The sequence below is a fragment of the Lipotes vexillifer genome, unplaced genomic scaffold (assembly GCF_000442215.2).
Source record: "Lipotes vexillifer unplaced genomic scaffold, Lipotes_vexillifer_v1.1 scaffold182, whole genome shotgun sequence".
NCBI lineage: Eukaryota > Metazoa > Chordata > Mammalia > Artiodactyla > Lipotidae > Lipotes > Lipotes vexillifer.
The window spans coordinates 4759032-4786311 of NW_006798798.1; the positions used below are offsets into that span (position 1 = coordinate 4759032).

Sequence of the window (27280 nt, forward strand, 5' to 3'; positions counted from 1 at the left end):
TGCTGAATCCATTTTCTTCTCAAGTTTTTTTCTTGTCAAAAGTCTTTGGTCATTTGCAGTAAAATATGCTTGTTGGGTTTTTTTAACTTCCTCTTTTTTATGCTGTGAGTGATAAAGATCTTAGGTTTTCACAAAACTGACTATTAAAATATATATTATCTTGCATAGAATGTGCCTTCCAGCTATTAAAAGGAAATGCCTAATGAACTCTTCTAAAGAAAATATTAAGTACTATATAAAATTAAAATGGGAAAAAAAGAGAAAGTACCTTTTAACATTTACTTACTGTTTTTCTGAATATAAGATAAGCTTTTTAAGAAATAATAAATTTGGTTCTTGCAACATAAACTGGAGAAATTCTCTACTCTTATCTATCCCCTGCTTTTTAAGTCTTACTTTTGAGGAATTAAGTCTGAAAGAATCCTGAGAAAATGCGAATTTCTTAAATGGAGGGAGAGGAGACACATTCTCATAGAAATAGCTGCCTACACCGAAGAGCGATGTTATTGGACTCTCATATCTTTTGATAATTCTCCAGAGAACAACTTATTTAATCAATCAGTTTTATGGAATGACAGTAACCTAGAGAGCACAATTCAAAATGATTTTTTAAAAACTTCTTCCAACCACTGTAAATTTTGGCTTTTTATCTTTTGATTCATTCGTTCAATAGTATTTATTGAATACCTGCCATGTGTCTGATACTAGCAGCAAACATACAGACAGGGTTCTGCCATCAGTGAACTTGTATCCTGGTGGCTGTTAGTACACTTCATATTTATATTATAAGACATTTTATGTTAAGATAAATTAATGTGTATATATACATATTAATATATTTATATATGTATTTTAGGTTTAGTAAGAAGCTTTTTATAAAGTGCTCTTTAATGTAATAATAACTGTATTTAAAAGTATAGTAAGTGGTTTTGTACAGGATAGTTTGTTTCTGCATTTCTTTCCCATAAATTTAATAGTATACCTCAAGTGATTGAAAATAAGAGTAAAATCAAAAGTGAGATATATCTTATGTCACCACCAGACTGAAACTTAGTACTATAACAAAATTTGATTTTTCTCATATTTTTTCTTTAAGCAAAGTTAGTTTACTTATTCGGGTAACTTTTCTTCGGTTCTTTCCTAAATCTGTTGTAAAACTGAACTCAGGGGAGGAGTTCATTGTAGAAAAAAGCATTTATAAATCACATTGCATATAATTGACACATGTATATAAATACTGCAATCAGGTTATTCAGCTGTTTTAACATTAAATGCATGTTGCAAGTTGTTATAGTTGCTTTTGTGTCTAGTAGTTGTAATTTGTTTTCTTTAAAACGTAAATATCCGAATTTCTTTCCATTATGTACATATTGTTTAGAGCCTGGAAAATTAACCCATGATCTTTTCTTCAGTCTTCACTAGGCTCATCTACTTCTTCATTCCAGTCAGTGGGCTCCTATGGACCTTTCGGCAGGATGCCAACATACAGTCAGTTCAGTCCAAGTTCATTAGTCGGGCAGCAGTTTGGGGCTGTTGGTGTTGGTATGTTGTGCTTTTTTCCTTTTTTTTCTCTCTTTTTTGTATATTTCCCTGTCTTTACCACAAAGATATATAAAACCACAAATTTTCAGACATATTGTTTGGTGTTCCTTTTGTAGCCTATTATTTTAAAGACTTTATTTTAATGTCCTTAATGATTAGTGGTTCTATAAAGGCCATCTCTTAGAATGCTAACATTTTTTTAAAATCTAGATATATCCAATTGCCAAATTTTATTGAATGTTATTTTAAATTTACATAAGATATATCCATTTAAAATAAGCATTTTTTCCAACATTGTGGGTTTTCAAAAAGGGAAGTAGAGATAATGCCATTATTAGGGAGCAATATCAATATATAACACTATAAGGAGAAAATATAGGAGGGCTAGGCTAATAACAGTCCTGTTTATGATTGGAGGACAAAGGTTATCATGTACAAAAGCTAGGTATGATCAGATCAGATTTTTTTGTGTTTATTTTTATAGTTGTGCATTTTAGCTCTTAAGTACACCTTTATTGAAATTTCCACAATAAAGAAGAGTTTTAAATCTCAAACGCTAGCCCTTAATCTTTTTTAATTCCATTGAAATAATCACTTATCAGTTTATTTCACTGATCACAAATCCACTTTCAGGTTTATCTTGAAACTCATTAGTATGTTAGCAGGTTTTGTTAAAATTAATTCCTTTCTATGAATATTTTTTATATAGTTGTGACTTTCCAAGTTTGTAAATGTTTTACTTATTCACAAAATAAAAAACAATGGAAAAAAGTAAATCCAAAAATTGAATGAATACAAACAGAAACAACTATATCAGATAACATAACCACACAGAAATAAGAATTCAAGTAAATTTTTACACTCTTAGTAAGATATATTGTAGGAATAAATACAACTATTAAAAAAAAACTTGACTTAGGGTTTATTATTGGTAGTGGTATTGGTGGTGTTAATTTTGAAACTATTTTGTATGTATTATAGGATAGGGCAAATGAGTAATATATTGATGTTGTTGAGAAATGGTATTCTTACCTTGGAGAAGGGAGATATAAATATGGAATGGGGAGAGGTAAAGAAGAACGCTGTGGTGGTGAATGTGAATTGGAGGTATGGGTGTGAACTCATTTTTTAAACACTGGTTGTTTCCTGACTCTGTTCATAGAAAGGGCCTGGAAGCAATGATACCCAGTAGCAAAGAACATGTATAAACCCAGTTCTTGCTTTCTAAATACCTCTCCCCACTAAAAGGGATCTAGGCCCCTTCTAAAAAGAAGAGGAAAGGGACTTCCCTGGTGATGCAGTGGATAAGACTCTGTGCTCCTAATGCAGGGGGCCCAGGTTTGATCCCTGGTCAGGGAACTAGATCCCACATGCATTCTGCAACTTGAGTTCACATGCCACAACTAAGGAGCTCGCCTGCCACACCTAAGACCCCGAGCAACCAAATAAATAAATAAATATAAAAATAAAAAATAAAAAAATAAAATAAAATAAAAAGAAGAGGAAAAAGAGGAAACAGTGCTTTTAGAATAACACTAGCTAATAAATAGAAAGAGTGGTGGACATAGAAAATCACCATTTTGTAATCTCTAGTGAAATAATTAACAAGGATTATCAGTGGATGCTAAAATCATTGGGTGAATGGTGTTGGAACAGGATATTTAAATGATCTTAAAAGTATCCCACAGTTTACTTATTAATTCCAAAGGGAGAATATGTGCCTTTATAATGGAGAGATCTGTTGGTCACCATCTTAATTAAGTCGTCAACTTTGGCATTGCCATAATTAATGATTATATGTCTGCTGATGTGATGATATGGGGGAAGGGGGGTAAACAACTTCACTTCTGTGGTATTCTTGCTGAAAATGCAGACTCTAATCATGAAGAAATTGAGATATATATTCAGAATGCCAGGCTCTTCAAAGGATTCAATGTTGTAAAGAACAGAGGCAGCGGGACTGTTTTTTTTTTTAATTGCATTCGATCTTTATTTTATTTTATTTTCATTAATTAATTTGTTATTTATTTTTGGCTCTGTTGGGTCTTTGTTGCTGTGCGTGGGCTTTCTTTAGTTGCGGCGAGCGGGGGCTACTCTTCCGTTGTGGTGTGCGGGCTTCTCATTGCGGTAGCTTCTCCTGTTGAGGAGCACGGGCTCTAGGCGAGTGGGCTTTAGAGCGCAGGCTCAGGAGTTGTGGCGCACGGGCTTAGTTGCTCCGCGGTATGTGGGATCTTCCCGGACCAGGGCTCGAACCCATGTTCCCTGTGTTGGCAGGCGGATTCTTAACCTCTGCGCCACCAGGGAAGTCCTGGGACTGTTTTAGACTTGGGAAGACTGAAGAGACATAGCATCCAAATATAGTATGTGATTGGATCTCAAGTTTTAGGAGAAGTTGATAACAAAGAATGTTTTAGGACTACTGAGGAACTTTGAGTAAGGACTAATTGTTGGATGGTGTTATTGTTCATTTTCTTAGATGTGGTAATGGTATTGTGGTTAACCATATAAGAGAATGTCTGTTTTGGGGAGGTGATTTTGAAGTATTTACGTGTGAAGAGGCAAACTGATTGTAGTCTATATAGGAAAAAGAGAATTCTGTATATCACAACATGAAGAAATGGAATAGGCATGGCAAGATGTTAGTAGTTGGTGAGCTAGATGGAGGAATATATTGATATTCAGTGTACTCCTCTTTCAATTTTGACACAGGTTTGACATTTTTCAAATTTATTTATTTTTGTTCGGGGGTGAGTTGTAACCCAGACATTCATCCCTAATCAAAATTTAAATATTTAATTACTTTCAGATTTATTGTTGGATTGGTGAAATGGGGTAGCTTTGGTCCACGTACATTCTAATCCTAGTCAAGTGAAGATCAATGTTGCCTATACATGTTAAATCAAGATATACTCTACGTTAGTTATAACTGTTAGAATCCTATTCTGAGGATTCAGATAAGGGACAGTTGCAAATTATATTATCCTTTTGAGACTCCTTTCACTAAGTTGAATAGTTAGCTAACATTTGGATTATTGTACTTACCTTCTACATTACTGTGAAGTTTGCATAACTTAATATGTATAAAGCATTTGAACAGGGTCTAGCACAAAGTATCTACATAATAAATACTGCTTCTGCTATTCTTCACATCCTGCTCCTCTAATCAAAGTATTTTGTGGTGGTGAAATATATATTCCTTATAAATGCTTTTATCTAATTTTGATATTGGGGGTTGCTGGTTTAGTGTTCTTTGGGTGTCAAAAAGGTAGAAGGTTTTGCTTGTGTTTTCCATGTGGGTAGACTTAATTTTTGCAGTGACAGATTATTTTTTATTTTTTTATTTTCATACTGGCAGAACAGTTTTTGGGTGGCTAATTAGAGAACTATATATAGTATTTAGAAGTAGTTAAACGAGGAGGAGGAAAACTGTAGTATTGATTAAGGTGGCAGATGTTTTTTAGAAACGGAATTAACTTAGATATAGTTTGTGTTGGTAAAATTAAGCCAGATTTTAATTTAAGCCTCTTGTTTTCATTTTCTGTGCCTAATATTCTGATGTAAAGAGAAAGTTTAAATAAATCAAGATTACAGTATTGCTGTTTGGGGGGAATTTTTTCTATTTTAATTTTCATAGTTTTATTTGCAGTTTATATCATGAAGGGTTAATATCCTGAATATCTAAAGAGCTTCTAAAAATAAAGCTCTACAATCCAACAGAAAAATTTGTAAAGATTAGAAACTGCCTTTGCCTTTTTCAGAAAAAAATAAATACAAATGGCGCTTAAACATGGAAAGATGCTTAAATCTTGCTCATGATAAGAGATATACAACTTAAGTCATCACCAAGACACCATTTCTCACTATCAATTTGACAAAAACCCAAAAGTTTGAATATATTCTGTTTTGGCAAGATTGTGAAGAAAGACATACTCTCATACTTTGTTTTTTTTTAAGCTGATGCACAAATAATTTTTATGTGCAAAGATTAGGTCATTACTGATGTTAATTAGGAAAAATTAATTATCTCACAATAAACTGAAGCATCAAAATAGCCATGACATGCTAAGTCTCATACTGCTCTTGTGGGCAAGATGGAGGCATATTGGCTGAACATGGGTTCAGCCAGTGGGTACATTTTAGCTGCTTAAATAGCAGAACCGTATTGGACAGTGATTCTCTTAGGTCTCTAGTGTTTTGTACACATTAATTTTTAATCACTGAGTTTAATGAATACTTAACATGCTTATGAACTTTAAAGTTAGCATAGGGACTTCCCTGGTTGTCTAGTGGTTAAGAATTTGCCTTCCAATGCAGAGGACACGGGTTTGATCCCTGGTCGGGGACCTAAGATCTCAGATGCCGCGGGACAACTAAGCCCACACACTGCAACTACTGAGCACACGGGCCACAGCTAGAGAGCCAGCATGCCACAACTACAGAGCTCACATGCTCTGGAGCCCACGCGCTGCAACAAGGAGCCCATGCTGCAGCGGAGGATCCCACATGCTGCAACGAAGATCCCATGTGTTGCACCTGAGACCTGACAGCCAAAAATAAAATAAATAAATAAATAAAGTTAGCATAAACCAGGAGGGTGTTTCATGCATTAAGGATGAGAGACAAAGGATTGTTAAAGATCTACTTGGGGGCAATTCCCTGGCAGTCCATTGGTCAGGACTCCCTGCCTCCACTGCAGAGGGCACACGTTTGATCCCTGGTCAGGGAACTAAAATCCCTCATGCCATGTGGTACAGCCTAAATAAATAAATAAATAAATATATATATATATATATATATATATATATATATATATATATATAAATATTTATATATAAATAAATAAATAAATAAATATAAATAAATATAAATAAATAAATTTATATATATAAATAAATATATATATAAAATATATATAAAAAATATATATATATATATATATCTACTTTGGTAATGTATAAAGGAATTAAACATTCCAGTTAAAAACCAGAGATCATCAAACTGAATTTTTTTTAAAAAGACCCTGCTATGTGATGTTTATAAGAGATGAATTAAAAGACAGAAAGTTAAAGAACAGAAAAAGGCCTGACATACCATACAAACACTAATAACAAGAAAACTATGTTAGGAAAATTAACATCAGACAAAGCAGCTTAAAGATCAGGAGTACTGCCAGAGATAAAGAAGGATTCTTCTTAACGGAACATCAGGAAGCTGTAACAATCCTAAATGTGTATGTAACTTTTATAAAATAGTATACCAACACCAACAATTGCAAAATGTAGATTCTTTTAAGTAAAGATTGATCAATCAATGGGATAGATCAAATCCTCGTCCATAAAATGAGTTACATTAAATTCAGAAGGATTGGGCTTCCCTGGTGGCACAGTGGATGAGAGTCCGCCTGCCAATGCAGGGGACACGGGTTCGAGCCCTGGCCTGGGAAGATCCCACATGCCGCTGGGCGGCTGGGCCCATGAGCCATGCCCGCTGAGCCTGCATGTCCAGAGCCTGTGCTCCCCCTGCCACAACTACTGAGGCCCGTGCGCCTGGAGCCCGTGCTCTGCAACAACAGAAGCCACTGCGGTGGGAAGCTCACACACTGCAACGAGGAGTAGTCCCCGCTCGCCGCAACTAGAGAAAGCCACACACAGCAACAAAGAACCAAAAGAAGCCAAAAATAAATAAATAGATAAATAAATTTAAAAAAAAATTCAGAAGGATTGAAATCATACGTGGTATCTTCTCAAACCACAAAATAATTAAATTTGGAATTAATAAAGATAACTTAAAAAATATACAAATAGTATATTTCTGTTTGCTCAATACAGAAATTGAGCAAACTTACAAAAATCACTAATGAATTAAAGAAGAAATCATAGGGGAAATAAGATAGATCATAAAGTACAACAAATCAAAATTTGTGAGTGGAGCTTAAGCATTGCTTAGCGGAAATTTCATACCTTTAAATACATATATAAGAAAACAAGAATTTTTTTTTTATTTTTTATTTATTTATTTATTTTTTTTGCAGTACGCAGACCTCTCACTGTTGTGGCCTCTCCCGTTGTGGAGCACAGGCTCCGGACGCACAGGCTCAGCGGCCATGGCTCACAGGCCCAGCCGCTCCGCGGCATGTGGGATCTTCCCGGACCGGGGCACGAACCCGTGTCCCCTGCATCGGCAGGCGGACTCTCAACCACTGCACCACCAGGGAAGCCCTGAAAACAAGAATATTTTAAAGTCAGTGCTCTAAGCTGCCAGCTTATTAAGAAGCTAAAAATAAAAGAAAGAAAATTAGCCCAAAAGTACTAGAAGGAAGAAAAAATTTAAAGCAGAAATCAAGGAAATAGAAACAAGTCAAAAATATATATATAATATCATCAAAGCCAGGAGCTGGTTCTTGGAAAAATTTCATAAAATTAATGAGCCCCTAGCAAGACTAAACAAGGAAAAAAGAAGACTCAAATACTGATATCAAGAATGAAAGTGTAGGGCTTCCCTGGTGGCGCAGTGGTTGAGAATCTGCCTGCCAACGCAGGGGACACAGGTTCGAGCCCTGGTCTGGGAAGATCCCACATGCTGTGGAGCAACTAGGCCCATGAGCCACAACTGCTGAGCCTGCGCGTTTGGAGCCTGTGCTCTGCAACAAGAGAGGCCTGTGCGCCGTGATGAAAAGTGGCCCTCGCTTGCCGCAACTAGAGAAAGCCCTGGCACGGAAACAAAGACCCAATACAGCCAAAAGTAAATTAATTAATTTTTTTAAAAATCAAAAAAAAAAAGAAAAGAATGAAAGTGTAGGCATCACTATAGATCCTAAAAGGATAATATGAAGATATTGTGAACAACTTTATGTCAACAGATTTGACATCTCAGATGAAATAGACAAATTCCTTGAAAATACAACTTTCCTAAACCAACACAGGAGGAAGTACAGTCTCAGTATCACCCTGTTAAAGAAGTTGAAACTAATTTAAAATCTTCTGTAAAGAAAATTCTAGACTACTTGCTTTACTGATAAATTCTACCATTTAGGGAAGAAATAATTTTACCAATCTTACACAAACTCTTTGAGAGAATAAAAGAACACTTCCTAACCAGAAAACCAAGGCAAGCTGAGATACCAAAACCTAAATGGTATCTAAATGAAATCAATACAAGAAAATAAAATTACAGCTAATTTCCCTGAACATATATGTAAAAATCCTTAACATAGTATTAGCAGTGGAAGCCAGCAGTTCATAAAAAGGATGTTACATAATGACATCTCAGGAATGCAAAGATGTTTTAACATTTGAAAATCATTAGTAATTTACCACATTGACAGAATAAAGGAGAAAAACTGCAATCCCAAGAGATACAGAACAGGCATTTGGTAAAATTCAATACCCATTTATCAACAACTAAGGAATAGGAGGGAATTTCCTAATCTGATCAGTGAAATGAAAAGCTTACACACATAATTGTGGGATAATGAATGCTTTTCCCTTGAGGTAAAAATAAAGCGAAAGAATTGTCTTATTTCATGTAGTGTTGTTCTAGAGGTTCTAGTCAGTCCAATGAGGCAAGAAAAAAATAAATAAATAAAAGATTTAGAGATTGGAAAGGCAGAGCTAAAAATGGCATTATTTGAAGGTAACATGATTGTGTATGTAGAAAATGCAAAGGAATATTCAAGCTACTGGAATGAATAAGTGAATTTAGCATGGTAAGGGAATACATGGTAAATATACAAAAATCAACTGTATTTTTGTATTCAGAACAGACACTTTGGCAAACTATGGCCTGTGGACCAAATCCCACCAGCCTCCTGTTTTACTGGAATACAGCCATACCCATTTATTTACATGTGGTCTGTGGCTACTTTTTACACTACAAGGGCAGAGTTGTATAGTTATAACAGCGAGCATATGGCCTGAAAAGCCTAGAATATTTTATTTACCATCTGGCTACTTATAGATAAAGTTTGCTGATCTAGAACAAATTATTGGTAAGTGAAATACAAAGTGCAACAGAGCTTACAATAGCACCAATAACATCAGATACCCAGGAATGAATGTAACAAAAGATAGTATTTGAAAATCTCTATGTGGTTCTCAGAGGAGGGGAGTTCATTTTACCCCCCTCCCTCAGGGGACATTTGGTAATGCCTGGAGACATTTTTGTTTGTCACAACTGGGCGATACTACTAGCATCTAATGGGTAGAGGCCAGGGATGCTACTTAACATCCTACAATGCATGGGACAACCCCTCTCAACAAAAAATTATCTGGCCCAACACGTGAGTAGTGCTGAAGTTGAGAAAACTCTGCTCTACAATAAAAATCACAAAACACTGCTGAGAGAATTTAGAGATCTAAATAAATGTAGAGTTAATCCATGCTTATGGGTTAGAATATTCAATATTATTTTTATGATGACACTTTCCCCAGAATTGGTTTACAGGTTGAACACAATCCTGATCAAAATCCCATCACACTTTAAAAATAGAAATTGACATGCTGATTCTAATATTTGTATGGAAATACAAAATCTATAATAGCCAAGCTACTCTTGAAGAAAGAGGAAGTTTGAGGTATACACCCAATTTCAAGATTCAGAACAGGGAATTATTGATATAAGAATACACAAATATACCAGGGTAAAGAATAGAGAGTACAGAAATAGACCTACTTAAATGCTGATTTAAGACAAAGATGCCAGTGCAGTTCAATGGAGAAGGGGAAATCTTTTTTGTTTTGTTTTGTATTTTTGTGAATGATGATTATAAATTTCACTTTTATTTTCCTGTGGATAGAAGGGGAAATCTTTTAAACAAATGATCTTGCAGCAGCTAGATATCTATTTGGAAAAAATTAACAATGACCCCTGCCTCACACTTTACATGAAAAATAATTTGAGATAAATCAGTAGCAGCAATGGCACGAGGGAGGTGGGTGTAGTATGACTGGGAACTCAGAAAAGAGACGGAGGATATAGAAGAGTCTGCTCATGGGGTTGGGTGGTGGTGGGGAGGCAGGCGCAAGCAGTGGGAGGTTGAGTCAGAGCAGGATGGAGGTTGAATACACATCATCAGAGTGGTTTATGTCTTAGTCATTACCCAGAAATACTAGGGATAATGGGATAGATTCAGCATCCCACAGAATTATTGAGAGCAGTAGTCTCAACATTTCTGGGGATGTTGTGGGAGGTTATGTTAGGCCTCTCCTTAGCTGGCTGGGACTGCAGCCTGAATGGATTACACCTCTAAAGGAGTCCCATTCATTCTTATTGTCTGAGGTACTTTGCTGAGTTCTGATGCCCCGTTTTAAGAGAGATAAGAACAACTAGAATTCATTAAATTAGGAGAAGTCAAAAGAGGCAAGGCTTAAAGAGCATGTGAAGGTGAGTAATTGTTGAAGGAACTAGAGTTGCTTAGCTTGGAAGTTAGAAGATGTGAGGAACATGATCATAATCTTCAAGTAATTTAAAAGCAGGTAGTTAAACTTCTGTTGTGGAACAAAGAGGTGTAAATGAGTAATGAGAAAAGAGGTAGGCAGATAATGGGGAGGCCCTTATAAGCTAAAGTAAATAGTTTGAACTTTTTTCTTGAGGGCAGTGGAAAGCCATCAGAGAGTCCTAAGCACTGTAGTGATGTGATTATTTTTGTTTCATAACAGATTATTCTCAGTACCACTTTTATATTGGATTTAGAGGTGGGGGAAGAGGGGCTATTGAAACAGTTCCTGCTAGAGAAAACCTATGTAGATTAAATATTAAGAAGAGAGCACAGCATATGGAAAGTGATTGATCCATAAATTCTGAAGAAATGTAGAAAAGAAGATTGACATAACCTAGTATAGCAAAGGTCCTTTCCTCATATTTTGTTCCTTATATTACCAGAACTTTTTGTGGTTGCTTTAGGCAGAATGCAGCCCCACAATACTGTACTGAGGGGAGGCATTAAAATGGACTGGAGTCCATTGTCCACTGCCTTGGAAATGCTGGAAAAGCTCTTCATAGACCTGTCTGCTGATTTGGCTCTTTGTGCAGATACTTGGTGTTAAGATAATTGAACCTTAATGTTGGTGTTGAATGTACCATTTCTGCTACTTCTCTATCTGATGTACATCCTTGCTGTCCCATCTGTATAACTGTCCAGGAGAATATTGCATATGTTAAAAAAAATTGTTTGCATCCAAAGATGCTGGAGTATATATGGGCTTGCTTTTCATATATTGTCAAAAATTTCTCAAATTATGTTTTGATTCAGTTTCATTAATTTCCAGTATTATTAATTTACACAGGTGCTACAGGGAGGGACAATTATCATTAAAATGCTGTGTTACTTTATATAATTGAAAGGTTTAAAATTTAAAAAAAAATTTTTTGTCATTCAAAAAAATTTTCTTAAAGCTGGAAGCTCCTTGACATCCTTTGGAACAGAAGCATCAAACAGCGGTGCCCTATCCCAAAGTAATGCAGTTGGTTCTGCCTTTACACAGGATACAAGATCTCTAAAAACACAGTTATCTCAAGGTAAGCTGTTTTTTCCTTCAAAATTTTCCATTCTAAATTTCTATAGATAGTAGTCATTCTCTGAATGTAAGAGCTTTTGCAGCTTGTAACTCACATGTATAATTTCTACTTAGTTCTTTAAAAAAATTTTTAAATTGTTGTTCAGTAAGTACATTACTGAATGACTTCCACTGTTCAGGCTTTTTATAATTCTTAGATCATAAAGCTGAAATGGTGAATATTGTCTACGTTTGACTTTTTTTTTTTTACAAAGCAATTATATTACTTGTATATAATACTTAAATATTACTGGTCAATCTCTGACTCACCACTGAGGATGAACTATCCTTGATGAATTTGAAATAGTAGCTGAGGAAACAAACTATTCATTATGCTGTTGCATCTTTCCTAGTATCCTCATAGAATCTAGAGCAGTGGCTCTCAGTGTGGACCACTCACAATCAAATCATCTGATCTGGAATGCTTCTTAAAAATGTAGATCCTGAGAACTGCTACATCAGAATCCCTGGAGCTTGGAGATCTGCATTTTAATAAGCTCAAAGGATCCTGTTTCATTTCTTTTTAATTCTGTTTTTCCACCAACCAGTCTCATAACCTTCAGTGGTCCCAGGATTCTTTATCTTCTGCTAAAGTGGGTGAAACTGGCCCATTGCTTTATATGGATGTTTACTTTTAAATAAAACAATGTAAAGTCATTTCAGAAACATGCTATTATGATCAGGACAGTATTTTTTAAAGCACTTGCGGGTAAAATCAAGCCAATGCTAAACATAATCCTGTGTATCTCACTTTAGATATTTTGAAATAGTTGTAGTTACTTTTCTTCATATTGATTTAAAAAAACTTAATTTTTAATTTTTTACATTCTAAAGACTTTTTGTAGGTAAATTAGAAATACACTAAGCGCACTGTATAGCACGGGAAGCTATATTCAATATCCTGTGATAAACCATGATGGAAAAGAATATGAAAAAGAATGTATATATGTATATATATGTATAACTGAATCACTTTGCTGTACAGTAGAAATTAACACAACTTTGTAAATCAACTATACTTCAATAATTTTTTTTAAAAAGAAATACACTAAGCATAGGAAGAAAATAAAAATACCTGTAATCTCACCACCCAGAAATAACAAATATTCACATCCAGACTTTTGTCTAGGTTAACATAAGTGTATATTTGTGTGTGTATGTATTGGTTTGTTAATTTTTTTAAGATTTCCTTCTTAGAGAAGATATTTAATCTTTTTAAGCTTTAGTTTTCCATACTATAAAACAGCGCTTTACTGATAAACCAACAGACTTATTATAAGGGTTAAATTTTTTGAAATGTATGCAGTGTCCTTAACATAATGCCTGACGCATAGAACGTGCTCAGTAGATGTTAGCTATCTTAATTAATAACCAACATTAACCTTAATATTGAAGCACCAGAAGGATTCTTATTAAAATCATAAGTAAGGATTCCCTTTCTCATTGTTACTCAGCATTGTTCTGGAATTTTTAGCTATGTCAGGAATACATGAAAAAGAAATAAGAAGTATGAATATTAGAATAGCATTATTTGCCAATGCTGACTTCCTACTTGGAATTGAGAATTCACTGAAAAACTAGAACTAATATGAGACTTAAATTAGATAGAGGTAAAGTGTAGAGAATAAGTATAAAAATCAGTAGATGTCCTAGGGCTTCCCCCATGGCTCAGTGGTTTAAGATTCCGCCTGCCAGTGCAGGGGACACGGGTTCGAGCCCTGGTCGAGGAAGATCCCACATGGCCGCAGAGCAGCTAAGCCCGTGAGCTACAACTACTGAGCCTGTGCTGTAGAGACCGTGAGCCACAACTGCTGAGCCCGCATGCTACAACTATTGAAGCCCATGTGCCTAGAGCCCATGCTCAGCAGTAAGAGAAGCCACAACAATGAGAAGCCTGTGCACCGCAGTGAAGAGTAGCCCCTGCTCGCTGCAACTAGAGGAAGCCTGTGCACAGCAGTGAAGACCCAATGCAGCCAAAAATTAAATAAATTTTTTAAAAAAAGATGTCCTAAAACCTAACCCACTGATTATTAATGGGGATAAAAGATGTTCACAATGATGAGCAATAGAAGTTATATATAAAATACATAATAAGAAATATGGCCAGCCTCTATGATGAAAGATACAAAATATAATAGAGGGACATAAGAGCAGTTACATGTAATCAAAGAAACGTATCTTATTCCTAGATAAAAAGATTTAGTATTAGGAAGACTTTATTTCTCATAATAATTAAATTTACTGTATGTACTTTCAATAAATCTACATGGAATAGTAAGAGAACCTAATAAAACAGATACACAGACTATCTTAAAAATAAGCATGAAAGTATGCCTAGATATGTTTTAAAAATAAAAGTAATGAGGGCTTCCCTGGTGGCGCAGTGGTTGAGAGTCCGCCTGCCGATGCAGGGAACACAGGTTCGTGCCCCGGTCCGGGAAGATCCCACATGCTGTGGAGCGGCTAGGCCCGTGAGCCATGGCCACTGAGCCTGCGCGTCTGGAGCCTGTGCTCCGCAACGGGAGAGGCCACAGCAGTGAGAGGCCCGCGTACCACACACACACAAAAAAAAGTAATGAGATAGGGCTTACCTCCTTAATAAAGTATACATAAAATAAAGCAGTACAGGAATAAATTTAGAGATGAATAGAGCAAAAGTCAGAAATAGATCCAAGTATAAAGTAATTAATATATGATAGAGATATTATTTTTAAATTAGTAGAGAAAGACTACTAAATGATCCATCCAATAAATGATGCTGTGAACAGACAACTGCCTGATCACTTGGAAAAGTAACTCTAGAATCCTTCCCTCATACTTAAGGCTAAAATAAGTTTTGAATAGATTAAAATGTTTTTTAAAAATTTAATTACATATTTATTAGAAGAAAGAGGTATGTTTAAATAAAACAATGGGAGATGAGGCCTGGGAATCTCATTCTGATGTCACCAACTAAAATTTTTGATGTTTATAAAATTTTAACACCTAGAATTTTCTTGTAACTGTAAGAATAAAAATGTGAAGATAACTTGAGGGGGTGTGTTTATTATAAAAGAGCTTTTGAGTTTATTCCTAATATGTCCAGTATCACCTGTATTTCCCTATTTATAACAAAATTGCCATCATGATGTAGTACCAGACTTTAATTACAAAGGTTTTCAAAATACAGGGACTTACCTGTGGCTAAGACTCCGTGCTCCCAATTCAGAGGGCCCAGGTTTGATCCCTGATCAGGGAACTAGATCCCACATATCGCAACTAAAAGATCCCGCATGCCATAACTAAGACCCAGTGGGGCCAAATAAATATTTTTTTTTTTTTTTTTTTTTTTTTTTTGGGGTACGCGGGCCTCTCACTGCTGTGGCCTCTCCCGTTGCAGGGGACAGGCTCCGGACGTGCAGGCTCAGCGGCCATGGCTCACGGGCCCAGCCGCTCCGCGGCACGTGGGATCCTCCCGGACCAGGGCGTGAACCCGCGTCCCCTGCACCGGCAGGCGGACTCCCAACCACTGCGCCACCAGGGAAGCCCAAATAAATATTTTTTAAAAAAATACACAGCAGTGAGTTATTACTTACTGTGATTGCCCTATCACTTGCAGTTCTGTAATATTGTGAGTCACAGGACCTTAAAGAAAAGCCTTAATGAAGTAAAGTTTTGTAAGTTTATAAGATCACTTAATGTATTATTATAAAATTACCTAAACAATAGGCTTTTCCAAAAACTTAACACTTGTTTGACAAATAAATCTGTTTATAAGGTGATAAGTGATTACAAAATGTTTTCTCTTAGACCAAAACTTGTATAAACCACTATGATTTCCCATTATAATCAGTGGGAAAATTACAGTGTTTCTATTAATGGCAGAGTAAACTTTGTCGTTAATGCTGGAAATGGTGACGCACATTTGTAACTGCATACTTTAGTTAACCATATATTTGGGGAGTATTACTAATAAACAGTCCCTGAAGCACCTGGTGAACAACAACCAATGTGCTGTCAGTACTCACCAGTTCCCCAGTTTGGAGCCTGTGCAGATAGCACAGGTGGGTAGTAACATTTGCAGCATATTTGGGAATATTTTTTTTTTTTACATAAAATAAAGGACAATTTTTTAAAGCAAAACCTATTTTGGTGCAATATCATGGGATGTGAGAGCATCTTGAGTGGAGATTTATGGCAAACATTAGAGACAAAAAGCATGATGGGAGCACCCAGTGTTACATTCTTCTGTTCATACTGTGACCAGGCTCTGACCTCATGGAAGAAAAAATGGAATTTGTAAGTACAAAACCCATATTAAGCAAAAATTTGCCAAGTGATCATTCAAACAGCAAAGGGTAAGTATGGCTACTGTGTAATTATCTGAAGGGTTTATTTGTTGCTGGCCTTTTAGTATTGATGTTTAATTACCCAAGACTCTAAGGAATCGAAGAACTTCACCTGACTTTCTAGTTCTTTACTTCCTTTGTAATAGAAATTTAATGCAGATAATACTTACAGATATAAGGGTATCACTTTAGACATATCTTCAGAAAGTACTAAAAAAATTGGGACTTCCCTGGTGGCACAGTGGTTAAGAATCCGCCTGCCAAAGCAGGGGACACGGATTCAATCCCTGGTTTGGGAAGATCCCACATGCCACGGAGCAACTAAGCCTGTGCGCCACAACTATGGAGCCTGCGCTTTAGAGCCCGGAGCCACAGCTACTGCCCACGCACCTAGAGCCTGTGCTCCGCAGCAAGAGAAGCCACTTCAATGAGAAGACCGTGCACCACAAGGAAGAGTAGCCCCCGCTCTCCGCAACTAGAGAAAGCCCACACCCAGCAAGGAAGACCCAACGCAGCCAAAAATAAATTTTAAAAAAAGTTAAAGCCTCTAGAAATAATAGCTAAAGTCTCAGTGTAATCTGGTGGTTGTGGTTATTGGGGAAAGCCTACATCTGACCTGCCTAAATTATCTTTGATAATATTCCTGGGGGATTTTGTACCAGAGTTTTTTTGTTTGTTTGTTTTGGGGTTTATTTTATTTTATTTTATTTTATTTTACTGATCAAGTGACCAGACCACTAAAGATAAACAGTTTTAAACTCTGGTCTAATGAGTAGATGGATTCAAATTGTGCTGAGGATTTGAATTGGTAGAAGTAAAACTCTAGACCTATTTTTAGGATCTAGGTTATTTTCAAACCCCCAGAGGATAGGGATAGTTTCTTATCTTTTGGTTACGTTTCAGGTCGTTCAAGCCCTCAGTTAGACCCTTTGAGAAAAAGCCCAACCATGGAACAAGCAGTGCAGACAGCCTCGGCCCACTTACCTGCTCCAGCACCTGTTGGGAGAAGGAGCCCTGTATCATCAACCAGGCCTTTACCATCAACCAGCCAAAAAGCAATAGAGAATCAAGAGCACAGGCGAGGTAGAACTTTAGCTATTTACTATTTCTTAATTGACTGGTCAACATCTTCCATTCAACTTACTTTCATTAAAAACATTTACTCTATGTAAATGATCCTAGAAAGTTTAAACTGAACTTGATAGAATGTTCAGTCTTTCAAATTTGACTCAAAGTAGTGATGGTGGTGGGGATATATAGATTTTTGGTTTTGTTCTGGGTTTGTTTGTTTTTGTTTTTCCATTTCTAACTTTCCAGAAGTTTTTGATTATGTGTCCTAAGTTAACTGTCACTTTCTATGTGTTCTACAGCTGAAGTACACAAGGTTTCAAGACCAGAAAATGAGCAACTCAGAAATGATAGCAAGAGACAAATAGGTAAGTTGTTACTTAGATCTGAAAGCCTTATCCTATGCTTTTCAATAGAGGGAACATTTGAAATGTATGATGCATAATTACTATAAAAAAAGAATAGCAAGGGTTGGTGACTGTAAAGGAGTAGCACAGGGGAGTTTCATTGTGGTAACAGACAGTTCTTTATCTTATGGTGGGGGTACTGTGGATCTGTATATGTAGCAAAATGTCATAGAACTGTACATAAAGACATACCAAAAAATGAGAACATCCAAAACTCTTGAAATCTGAATATGAGATCTATAGTATAGTTAATTATATTGTGCCAGTGTCCTGGTTTTTCCCGGTTTTTGATAATGTACAATAGATAATCAAGATGTTACTGTTGGAGGGGAAGCTGGGTGATAGGCACATAGGACCACTCTACTTTTATTTCAATTTTGTTTTAACCTAATTATTTCAAAAGGTTTTTTTTTTTTTTTAATCATCACGTGTCTGGAATAAACCCTACTTGATGGTAGGCAGTTATCTACTGATATATTCTTGAATGTTATCTGCAAGTAGGACTTGTATATTTATATTTACATTGTTTTATGGCTTTCTCTTTTGTACTATCTTTTGTATTTTTTTTATGTTTTTGTGTCAGTTTCATGTTAGCATTATAAAATTGTTTTCTATGCTTTTAAGAATGGAATTGGGAGTTCCCTGGTGGCCTAATGGTTAGGACTCAGTGCTTTCACTGCCATGGCCTGGGTTCAATCCCTGATCAGGGAACTAAAATCCTGCAAGCCGCGTGGCATGGCCAAAAGAAAAAAAAGAATGGAGTTATCAGGAACTATATTCAATATCCTGTAATATACCATAATGGAAAAGAATATGAAAAAGAATATATATAACTGAATCACTTTGCTGTACAACAGAAGTTAACACAGCATTGTAAATCAACTATACTTCAATAAAATAAATGTTTTAAAAAAGAATTGAATTATCTGTACCTTTAAAATTGAGAAGTTTTCTCATTAAAATTAAGATCTGGGCTCCTTTTTTTTTGAAGTAATTATTCAAGAACTTTAACTTTCTTTCATTATTATTGATTTAATATGATTATATACTTTATCTGTTTTGTAATCTATGACATTTACCCCAAATCCATCCATTTTATTCTTTTCAAATTTATTAGCAGAGAATAAATTATAATTATAAACTCTTCCAAATTAAAAAATAAAAGCAGTGTGTTATCTCTTTAATTACATAATAATTGGAAGATCTTTCACTTAATTTTAGAAAGCTAGATACAATTTTAAATGTATAAACACTTTATTTCTTCTGTACATTTTTATATGTTTATGTTTTTATTTGTTGTTGTTTTTTGATGTGGACCATTTTTTTTTTAAGTCTTTATTGAATTTGTTACAATATTGCTTCTGAGTTATGTCTTGGTTTTTTTGGCCGTGAGGCATGTGGGATCTTAGCTCCCCAACCAGGGATTGAACCCGAACCCCCTGCACTGGAAGGCAAAGTCTTAACCACTGGACCTCCAGGGAAATCCCTATATGTATTTTTATTTGTGCTGTGTGCCATAGAATTACAGAGGTTTTGGTTTGGTTTACTATGTTTCACTTTTTTTAATTTGGAAAAAGAACCCCTCTCTTCTCAAGATAAAATAATTGCCATGCTTCCATCATTCAAAAATCGTGTAAAGTAGTGCTCGCTTTGGCAGCACATATACTAAAATTGGAACGATACGGAGGTTAGCATGGCTCCTGCACAAGGATAACATGCAAATTCGTGAAGCGCTGCATATTTTAATATAAAAATATGTGTATATATGTGTGGTGTGTGTGTGTGTATGTCTGTCTATCTGAATCCCTTTGCTGTATACCAGAAACTAATACAACATTGTAAATCAACTATACTTCAATTTAAAAAATAAATAAAATATAAATCATGTAAAGCAATAAATAAAAGTATCTCTCACTGCCCTTCAAAATTTAAGACAGAAATACTGTGCTGTAATTTCTGGCTTTTGGCCAAGACATTTTCAGTAGTGGAGTTGACTATTTAAACATCCTGCTTGTCTAGATTTAAGTGTCTGGATATACTGCTGTGGGCTTTTGAGGTTTGTTTTCTCAAACTTAGACAATTTGCCAAATTTTAGTGAACAGTGAGCACAAACCTGTCTATTACTCTGTAGTCACTTCTGATCTTTATCAGTATGTGTTAAACATTTCACATAATTATAATAATTGAATTCATAGTGCTTTGTGCTCTATATTTTTCTGTTAACCGACATCAAATACTATTCCATGTTTCTCTTTAATTTTTTTCTTCTTAACTGTTCCTCTTGTGTTGGATATTTGGGTTCTCAGGTTTTCACTATAATTTATGCTACTTTGGTATTGCTTTATCATACCTCATAAATTTTGTTATTGTATTAAATTGTAGAGAAAAATAGATACAGGAAGACTTGAAAAATATGGAGCCATTTAGAGGGAGACAATAAAGGTGAAGCAGGAAGTGGTTGGAGTGGTTGAGACCATGTACGTCTTTTAAAAAATACAAATTTATTTATTTATTTATTTATTTTTGGCTGCGTTGGGTCTTCATTGCTGCACGCGGGCTTTCTCTAGTTGCAGTGAGCGGGGGCTGCTCTTCATTGCTGTTCACGGGTTTCTTATTGCAGTGGCTTCTCTTGTTGTGGAGCACGGGCTCTAGGCGCGTGGGCTTCAGTAATTGTGGCACACGGGCTCAGTAGTTGTGGCTCGTTGGCTCTAGAGCACAGGCTCAGTAGTTGTGGCTCACAGGCTTGGTTCTCCGCAGCATGTGGGATCTTCCCGGACCAGGGATAGAACCCGTGTCCCCTGCATTGGCAGGCAGATTCTTAACCACTGCCCCACCAGGGAAGTCTGAGACCATGTACTTCTTGTCTTTTGTGTTATCTTGCAATTTGTGCTGCTAAATGTTCATCTATTTTTCTCACTATAAATCTTGATTTCTATGATCCTTTCCATAAAAGTCTTCCTGAATTTTGAGAACCCAATATATATTTGACATTTTGTAGGTATTAGGGATGTAAGCAGATCAAAGTAATTCAGTACAGAAGTCTCCCAAATTGTTTGGTTGTGTATTGTATCAGTAGCATGTATGAGTGTAAACCCCATAGATATAAATGTCATGTGTGCCATTTATAAATTTCATGTTTATAAATTTTATATGTGCTCTTCTCAGTCTATTATGTATTAAATGTTTGTGAAACTTCATCTTTTTTATATTAAAAAATACAAATATCGTCATGTGTATAGAGACTTGTAAGCATTTCTCTTGTTGACCATAAAGACCACAATAATAGCTTCTGCTCTAAACCAGCTTGTTCTTTCTTTATTAATATAGTTCCAGGTGCTCCTTCAGCTCCAAGGAGAGGGCGTGGGGGTCATCGAGGTGGCAGGGGAAGATTTGGTATTCGACGAGATGGTCCAATGAAATTTGAGAAAGACTTTGACTTCGAAAGTGCAAATGCACAATTTAACAAGGAGGAAATCGACAGAGAGTTTCATAATAAACTTAAATTGAAAGGTGAGTTTTTATTTTTCTATTCAAAAAATACTCTTATATGACTTGTGAATTATGGATGTTTAGTACAAGTCTTGACTTTTATGGTATGTGCTTGTTTTTCATTAGAAGATAAACTTGAGAAACAGGAGAAGCCTGTAAATGGTGAAGATAAAGGAGACTCAGGAGTTGATACCCAAAACAGTGAAGGAAATGCAGATGAAGAAGATCCACTTGGACCTAACTGCTATTATGACAAAACTAAATCTTTCTTTGATAATATTTCTTGTGATGATAATAGGTACAGTCTTTTAAGCTGCTCTTATGCTCTTAGGACGTTGAAGTGTGAAATGAATTCTTATAAATTCACAAAGTTTAATGAATACTTAAAAATATCTAGGGACTGCCCTGGCAGTCCAGTGGTTAAAAATCCACACTTCCAATGCACAGGTTCAGTCCCTGTGGGGGGGGGCCACGGGTTCAATCCCTGGTCGGGGAACCAAGATCCTGTATGCTGCATTGTGTGGCCAAAAAAAAAAAAATCTAATGACTGCAATTGTTTAATGATTTATTTTGCTTAAAGAAAATAATTTATACTAAAATTTTAAATGATATTACTCTTTGAGAAAAATAAATAAACATATACTTTTGTTTGGGGATGCATTCACATTTGAAAATTAGTAATTAAAAATAGAGGCATTCATCTAACACCTAAAACCTTTTACTTTACCCCTCTACAGTGTAGTTCAGATGAAGTTTGCTGATACAGTAAAGCTCTGCTATATTGCAGTAAATGTGGATCCAGAAAACTGTTTAATTAAAGGACCCAACATAACAAACTAAGAGTTCCAGGGTTTCTGCTGCCTGATCCTAATTGTCCTCCTGGCTGCAGTTTGGTGCCACCTGGTGGCAGTTTTCTACTTCACTTTAAACGTGGATGGGGATGATTCTGAATCCTCTGATTATCTGGGCTGTGGGCCAGCAGCAGCAATTCAGATGCTTCAGGCGTCAGGTTCAGAGGTTGGGCCAGGAACATACTAGGAACTCAGGGATCTATCCTCCATCTCCTCACATCCTGAGACAGGGTTTCCTTTCCTGGCTTTGCCCTTTCTTCCTCTGGGGCTGATTGGAGGGTAGAGTCAATTGCCAATCCCATTTATTGGGGCTGTTGTCAGTTTCTTTGTAGTATCAACTGCATTTGCAAGAAGCTTAATACCAGTCATATTTTCACATGAATTATAGGAACATATTGCCATGGACAGCTTGTGATGACTTAGACAAGGTGCTTATTTTTATTTGATTCTTAGGAATTACTTAGCCTTTAATTTGGGAATCAGTGCTGCATAGTTTTGCTGGAAAATGTTCTTTAAAACTTGATACACTAAAGATTATTTGTTCTCATAATAGAGAACGGAGACCAACCTGGGCTGAAGAAAGAAGATTAAATGCAGAAACATTTGGAATCCCACTTCGTCCAAACCGTGGCCGTGGAGGGTACAGAGGCAGGGGAGGTCTTGGTTTCCGTGGTGGCCGAGGACGTGGTAGCGGCCGAGGTGGTAACTTTGCCACTCCTCGAGGATTTCGTGGTGGATTCAGAGGAGGTCGTGGGGGCAGGGAGTTTGCAGATTTCGAATATAGGGTAAGTATTATTATGTGCTTTGCGGTTGGCTTGCAGTTGTATGAAATTCAAAATGTTTTAAACTTTTATCTATTAGAGGTGAATATTTTTAGGGCATTTGTATAACTTCCATTTGACTTTTCAGTGGAGGATGTACCTGATTAGGATATTTATAAAATTTTAAGGAGCAGTAACTTCTTGGTTAATGAATCTAATTCTTTTTTAACTATTTTCTTTTCAGTTGGAGGAAGTAAAGAGATAGAAATGTGATATTCTTTTTTATCTTTCTGTTATAAAACCATGGTTTCAGTTTTCATGGACTGGTAAAATTGCTTCCAAAAACCTGTTAAGAGACTGACTTAGGATTAATTTCTTTTCCTTAAAAAAATTTTGTTGTTGTTGTTGGAGGCACAGGGGATCACTAAAAGATATTATACGGTACAGAAAAGAGCCACATCTAGGAAGAACATATTTAAAGGGGTCTTTAAGTCAGTGTTACTATCCTAGTCATCGATTTTAGGGATAGTGGAGAAGAAAGTATATAATCAAAGAAACGATCAAAATCCCATCATAAAGAAGTCTACTAGGAATTACATAGGGCAGCTAGAGACAAAAAGACCAGGACTTCCCTGGTGGTGCAGTGGTTAAGAATCCGCCTGCCAGCGCAGGGGACATGGGTTCGAGCCCTGGTCTGGGAAGATCCCACATGCTGCGGAGCAACTAAGCCCGTGCGCCACAGCTACTGAGCCTGCACACCACAACTACTGAAGCCCGCACACCCTAGAGCCCTGCTCTGCAGCAAAAGAAGCCACCGCAGTGAGAAGCCCGTGCACCGCAATAAAGAGTAGACCCCGCTCGCTGCAACTAGAGAAAGCTCGCGCACAGCAACAAAGACCCAAAGCAGCCAAAAATAAATAAAAAAAAGAAAAGAAAAGGAAAAGAAACAAAAAGACGTACTAGCAGGAATTTATTCAATATTTAAAACTGGTCATTGTTGAGATCCCTCTTGAAGGGTCATTGTTAGTGACTTTTGAATCTGTTCTGTTAATTTTGATGCCTTTAATATTGTGTCATCACAGCCAAGACTGCTGAAAATTAGCCTCAAGTCGTTAGCTCAGGATACCCAGCCATGGTAGATGCAGCCTGATGTAGCTTTAGCACTTCTAACTTGCCAAATGGCCATTCCAGCTAGGGGACTGTGTCTGAGGAGCTACACAACTCCTCTTCCTTTGCCACTGTTGCTCCTCTTGAGGTTGTCAGTGACCTTTGCTTACAGAATTCAGTAGCCTTTTCACAAATATTTGCCCTTAACTACTCTGCAATATTTGACACTGATAACTGCCCACCCAACTTGGAGTCTTTCTTCCTGCTTTTTGTTTTTTTAACACTTTTGATATTTTTCTCTTTATAAAAATAACGTATGTTCCTCAACACAGCCTATAAGGTGCTTCATGATCTGCCTGTTTCTCCAGATGAGAGGTCTAGTACTTGCTCTAGATCTTGTTGCCAGTGGGACTGCCCTTTTCTTCATTCATTCTGCTACAGATATGTGGGTCTTCTTGCTCTTATTCCTGTCTCACGACCTTTTTACCCATTCCTTCTGCCTGCAATGTTCAGTTTGCTCCCTTGTGTTCATGTTTGCACTGTAGCATAGGCTCAAGCTTTCCCTGTCTCCTCTCCTGCAGCAATTTCCCCCTCCCATTTCTGAGCTTGTCTATTCATAGCTTCTAATCAGTTTTTCAACTTGGACCTTGTATGCTTTCACTTACATTTTTCTGTATTTACTTGCATTGTGTCCTGTGATCAACTTAAACTTAACCTTCCTCAGAATGTCCTCCTCACCTTCTCACTTTCCCATCATCTCAGTTTGGTATTCTTTTGTCTCCCAGGCTGTGGAGGTATCCATGACCATGGGCCATTTCCACATCACCACGTTCATTCCTTTGAGGCATTTCTGCCAACTACCGTAATAACCCACTGATTGGTCTTTAGACCTTCAGTTTCTCTTTACCTCACTTCAGGCATATCAGCTACCTGTTGAAGAACCTATGGCAACTCCTGTTGAAGACCACATTGAGTCAGCTTGGTTTGAGAAAAAGTACGTTTAAATTAGACCTTGATCCTGATGAGAATTTTAGTAATTTTTGCTAGTATGACCTCAGTTGAGTTGTTAAACCTTTCTGGCCCTCAGTTTTGCAGTTTTATTTCAGACACACCTTTTAAACACCATTAAAGTCTCGGAGTTGGAAAGCATCTGAGAGTTGTGACCTCCTGGCAAAACCAAAAACCTCTTCTGTTGGTATGCTTTATGAGGGCTGGGAACTTATTACGCTTTCTAAGAGCATCCATCCCACCCCAAGGGTGCTCTAATTATTAGGATTTCACAGACACACACATAATTTGAACAAAATCTTTTTCCCTCTATCTTCTAAACTTATTAGTTTAACTCTACCCTTGTCTATACACAGAATATATACTCTTCTTCATAATGATTTTTCATATATTTGAAAAAATTAGCTGTCATGTCATGTAAGACTGGATCATTAATTCCCTTTACCTGAGCAGTCATCAGTAAACCTTTGAGTAACCACTGTGTGCATAGAATATGCACTTATTAATGCAAACCTTCGTTTTGAGGCCGTGTCTCACTGTTCAGCCATTTTGAGCCTTTAGTTAAAACTCCTATCATATATATTGTAGAATTAGAATGCATTGTAGAGGTTGTCTGCATGAGTCTTTATCCGCACTAATGTATCCCTGACAGATAGTTCAACCTCTGCTTGGGTGTTTCAAGGAGTGATAGACTCACTAGACCTCAGGCTGATGGCTAGAAGGTTCTAATGTGACATTGCACTGCCTGCTCGTTTTACTCTGTAAAGGTCCCACTGGATATATCCAGCCCCATTTATTATTACCCTTTAACCTGTCCGATTCAAGCAGTTGACTCGTGGTCATCTCTTATACACACTGCTTGATTCCAACTCTGACTTCATTCATTGACCAAATGTATTGAATTCTTCGTATATGCCAAGCTGTATGCTGGACATTGGTGGTAACAAAACACATGCAGTCCCAGCCTTCTTGATGTTTATGGTCCAGTGGGAAGACAGACACAGCTGAAAGACAGGGGCTTCCTTTCAGTCTTGCCTAAGGTTTGCTCTATCCTTAGAAACTTCTCTTCCTTCCTCCACTGATTCCTTCCTTTTCTGACCTCCTGTGGTCTCTGCTTTCATCACCACACATTTTACATATACTTATATTCCCTGTTTCATGTGTTTTGTTTTGTTCTGCATCGCCAACTAGATGGGAGCCTCTTGGCATTAGTGAATATGTATTTTACTTTTCTTTCCACCAGAACACCTATCTCAGCATGGAGCCATAGTGGGCTTGAAGTAAGTACTTAGCTTGTTGATTAGGAGTAAGTTACTTCAGTGAGGCTGAAGGTCCATCAGTATGGCTAGCCATTGATTGTCCATTCCAAAGTTGAATGATCCTTCTGTCTGCCACTAGATCCCGGACCTTCTCAGCAGCCTCTTCCTTCCAAATCATAGCATCTGGCACCTTTAAAGGTGGAAGTAGTGATTGACCGCTATTACATAAAGGAAATTTACCTTCTAAGATGATACTTGTTTCTGAAGCATCTAATACTTCTCAGAGATCAAGTACAGTGGCATTTGCAGCAGCCTTCATGTAATGGGTTAGCTTTGTTCTATATGCTCCACTGACATGAACATTATAAGCAGGTCTGGTTGTTTAATGAAAACATGGGTAAAGATAGGATCATATTTTTTTTTTAGAACTCCTTACAAACATCAGTCAAACTAGAACTTCTCTCCCACCCTGCTCCAATAGATAGTTAGGAAACCAAGGACCCAGAGGAGTTAACTCTCTTGATATAGGTATAAGCTTAGCCAAAATTTACTCTTTGGCTTCTGAGTTTTCCTTAGGATAATGTTAAAAACATAAACTTGTGGTGTGTTTGGTCCTATGGTGCTTTTTCTTTTCTTTCTTTTTTGGGGGCTGGGAGATCAGGCTGGGGCTAATGAGAGAGTGGCCCACTCCTATTTTATACGCTGCTGCTAAGGAGGTTAAGGCGCCATGGTGGGTGAGACAGGTTGCCTTTCATTTGAGTCTGTGTTTCTTCAGAGAGGGTCCGGAGACAACGAGGTATCTGAAATGACTCAGCGTGGTACTGTCTCTCTCCCTTTCCCCTTTTATTTTCTCCTTTCCTTCCTGCTACTTCTCTGTCTCCTTCTCCCCTTTCCCTCCCTCTTTCCC

The 27280-nt window shown here is 36.8% G+C and overlaps 1 protein-coding gene across 3 annotated transcripts in view; it reads left to right on the forward strand.

The window, feature by feature from the left end:
- Positions 1-27280, forward strand: part of LSM14A (LSM14A mRNA processing body assembly factor) — a 56628-nt gene that overhangs the window by 27395 nt on the left and 1953 nt on the right. For 2 of the 3 annotated variants that reach the window (XM_007470957.1, XM_007470958.1), the window contains exons 3-9: positions 1413-1542; positions 11935-12057; positions 17327-17506; positions 17794-17859; positions 21226-21408; positions 21514-21685; positions 22792-23023. In XM_007470957.1, the coding sequence (XP_007471019.1) occupies positions 1413-1542; positions 11935-12057; positions 17327-17506; positions 17794-17859; positions 21226-21408; positions 21514-21685; positions 22792-23023 (1086 nt within the window). Of the gene's footprint in view, positions 1-1412; positions 1543-11934; positions 12058-17326; positions 17507-17793; positions 17860-21225; positions 21409-21513; positions 21686-22791; positions 23024-25023; positions 25101-26357; positions 26395-27280 lie in introns of all 3 variants that reach the window. The other variant, XM_007470956.1, reaches the window with a different exon arrangement.